At 51.6% G+C, this 3,147-nt stretch overlaps 1 protein-coding gene across 1 annotated transcript in view; it reads right to left on the bottom strand.

Moving 5' to 3' along the window:
* Camkk2 (calcium/calmodulin dependent protein kinase kinase 2) overlaps positions 1–3,147 on the bottom strand; it is a 43,547-nt gene that overhangs the window by 18,891 nt on the left and 21,509 nt on the right. Inside the window, exons 6-7 of the mRNA XM_023720673.1 lie at positions 1,269–1,441; positions 139–175 (exon numbers count right to left, since the gene is read on the bottom strand). Coding sequence (XP_023576441.1) covers positions 139–175; positions 1,269–1,441 — 210 coding nt within the window. The remainder of the gene's footprint in view (positions 1–138; positions 176–1,268; positions 1,442–3,147) is intronic.

Here is a 3,147-nt window from a genome sequence, read left to right as displayed (position 1 = left end):
GGTCCCTGTGCTCTGCTAAGCTTGTTCCAAGTAGATGCTTTAGACCACTGAGCCATCTCACCAGCCCCTCAAGCTGGGCTTGAACTTGCAATACTAGTGAGGTGTGCAGGACCTAGGCAGGGAGGAGGGCACTCTTACCCATGTACAGGTGGTCTTCATTGGGGTCATCTAGGACCTGTTGACACAGCCACCCAGAGCAACCAGGAAGGAGCAGAGGAAAGAAGAGAGGACAACTGTGAGAGGAGGTGGGGCACTGTGCCCACTAAGCCCACGGGAGGGGGGCACCTTTTAGTCCTCTTCCCGGTCACAATGGAAGGCACAGGAGAAATGCAGACACCCAGTGGGCTCCCGGAAAGGACCTGGGGAGCCGCAGGAGCCCAGCCCTGCCCCCAAGGCCCTTACCTACTATATGCGGGTCTCTGACCAGGGGACAGGCAGGGCCACCTCAGTCCTCATGACCCTGAGGCTGCATCCCTCGCCCTCTCTAATTCCATGGGCTCTGAGCTCTTTGCACACTGCTTCCAGTCCTTGTCACCTCAACTAGATGTGTGGCAAATGGGGCCTCCTGGAGTCCCCAAGATGCTTCTAGGAAGTCGATGAGGCAAAACTATTTTCATTTTATGTTTTATTTATTTGTTTGGTGTTTGAAGCCAGGGTCTCTCTCACTATGCAGTTTGGGCTGGCCCTGACCTCACTATGGAGCCGGGCTGACCTCAGCTCACAGAGACCCTCCTGCTGGGCACTGCTCCTCCCAAACGCTGGGACTCAGTCATGCGCCACACCCAGTTTCCCAGGTGATTTTTAAATTTTTCAGTGTATATTCTAATATGGTACACATGAATAATCATAACCCCAGCAAGAATACTTTCAGCAATCATTTTTACAAGTACAAAGGGGTCAGTTTCAAGACCAAAAGTATAAGAGCTACTGACCCAGAGCAGGGATGGCCCAACCCGGCCTTCCAAGTGTTTTTGGAATGTTTTACTGGGGCACAGCCTCATCCTTTTGTTTACATAAACTGTGTGGCTGCTTTTGTCTCACAACTACCCACAGGTGTGGCAGAGAGGGGGTGAGGGGCAAGCCTCATGGTCCTTGGCCTGTCTCCCCATCTCTACAGGGGGACACATCCATGAGATGAGATACAGTGATACAGCAGTAACCAGGGCGTCCAGGCCCTAGGCTCCCAGCCCCACTGGAGCTGCCTGGTGGGAGCCAGTGACCCTGCAAAGGAGTGCAGGTGTGTGCACGAGGGCCGGGGGCCAGCTCACCTCCACCAGTTTCACCACATTGGGGTGGTCCAGCTTCTTGAGGATGGCAATTTCCTGGTACACCTGCTCAATGGGGCCCCGGGGCTGGACGCAGCCACCTGGAGCTGCGCGCGTGCCCCGGGGTGGAGGGCGGCCTGCAGGACACACAGGGACCAGGGTCAAGACGATCACCGCTGCAGAGGCAGCACAGGGGACAGCAAAGGGGAGGGCCCTGGGCCGGGCTGAGTGGATGACGCATGCACGTGACTCAGGACGCCCCCTCTTCCTGTCTCCTGCACTGCCCCCTGAGCTCTCCTGCCATGTGTGCCAGTCCAAGGTGACAAGTAGGGGTTTAGGAGTGGATACTGACGGAGCATACCCGTCCACGCCAGCAATCCCAATATTCTTTTCCTTTTTATTCTTTTATTGCCTTTTGACTTTCTTACAAGTTTATTGTTACTGTTGTTTTTCTCCTCCAACACACTTGAGAGCTGAGGCAGGATTGTAAGTTCAAGCCCAGCTTGAGCAATTCAGCTAGACCCTGTCTCAAAATAAAACAGAATATAAAAGAGCACTGGGGATATAGCTGCGAGAGGCCCTGGGTTCAATCCTCAGCATTAAAATAAAGAAAACCAACAACGTGGTAAATCAATCAATAGCAACATGAAGATGTTACCTGCTCAGAGTTCCAACAAGCAGGATAAACCAGGGCTCTAGTATAAGGAGGAGGCTCATGTTTTCTCTCATATAATTTTTTCCTTTGGGCCCACACCAGAACCTTCCCCAGTACTGCTGGCAGCAGCTTATGCTGGGGCAGGCTCCACCACGCCCACCTGCATGCAGGTCTAGCTTCCCTCCTTTTTGTGGCAAATTTTCTAGTGGGAGCAGCTACACCTTGGTTACTCCTTCAGCTGCCCGTAGGCATGTCAGATTGTTTCCTCGTTCTGGCCATTGTGAATAGGATTGCTATAAACTCATGTCCTAGGGCTGGCCAGATAGTTCAGTGGATTACAACACCTACTCAGGCAGACGCAGGGACCGGAGTTTGATCCCCAGCCTGCTATGCTGGCCCCACCCCCAGGGTGCACTGAGACGGTGACTGAGACTGGTGGTGTGTGCCTGTAATCCCAGGGCTTGAGAGGCTGAAAACAGGAGGATCACTATGAGTCCAATCTGTGTAGTGAGACCCTGTGGTAAATACATAAAAAATAAGTAAACAAACTCATGTCCTATTTAGTGTGGACATATATATGGGGATCAAAATATAAGGTAATTTTTTTTAGTGTTTTATAGAATTTATTACAGTAAGAGACACACTGCCATTAATCCCCCTCAAAACACAGGTACTCTCCTCACTTCAAATGCACTTATCCCAGCATCCTTGCTACCTTGTGACACAGGTCTAGAAACCCTCTTTCATGTCTCCATGAAGTATGATAAATATAGTCAACGCTGCTGCCAGGGCATCCAGCAGAAGGGCAGGCCTGCAAGAAGTCCTCACCCACCTCATTCACCAGATCCGGCACCATGCAACCTCTACCTCTTCCCAAAGTCAAAGTGATCATGAAAAGCACACAATCTGCACTGACTCAGGACATGGAGGCAGCCGCGATGGTGCAGCTGGAGACACTCCTGGAAGAGGACTCCAGAGCTGCTCGGGTAGCGGGGAGGGTGCTGCCATGAGTCTGTTCTCTCTGCAGAGCCAGTGCCCTCACTCTTCACTTCTACTTCTTCAAATAAATTTTGTCATTATTAAAAAAAAAAAAAGGAAGGGTAGCCTGAGCATGGCAGCAAACACCTGTAATCTCAGCACTGGGCTACAAAGTGAGCTCAAGGCCAGCCTGAACTGCATAGCTACAGCCTATCACAAAAAGACAAGAGGGGCAGGGACATAGCTCAG

This window comes from Octodon degus, unplaced genomic scaffold, assembly GCF_000260255.1.
Source record: "Octodon degus isolate 3935 unplaced genomic scaffold, OctDeg1.0 scaffold00076, whole genome shotgun sequence".
NCBI lineage: Eukaryota > Metazoa > Chordata > Mammalia > Rodentia > Octodontidae > Octodon > Octodon degus.
This window is presented reverse-complemented; position numbering and strand designations above follow the sequence as displayed.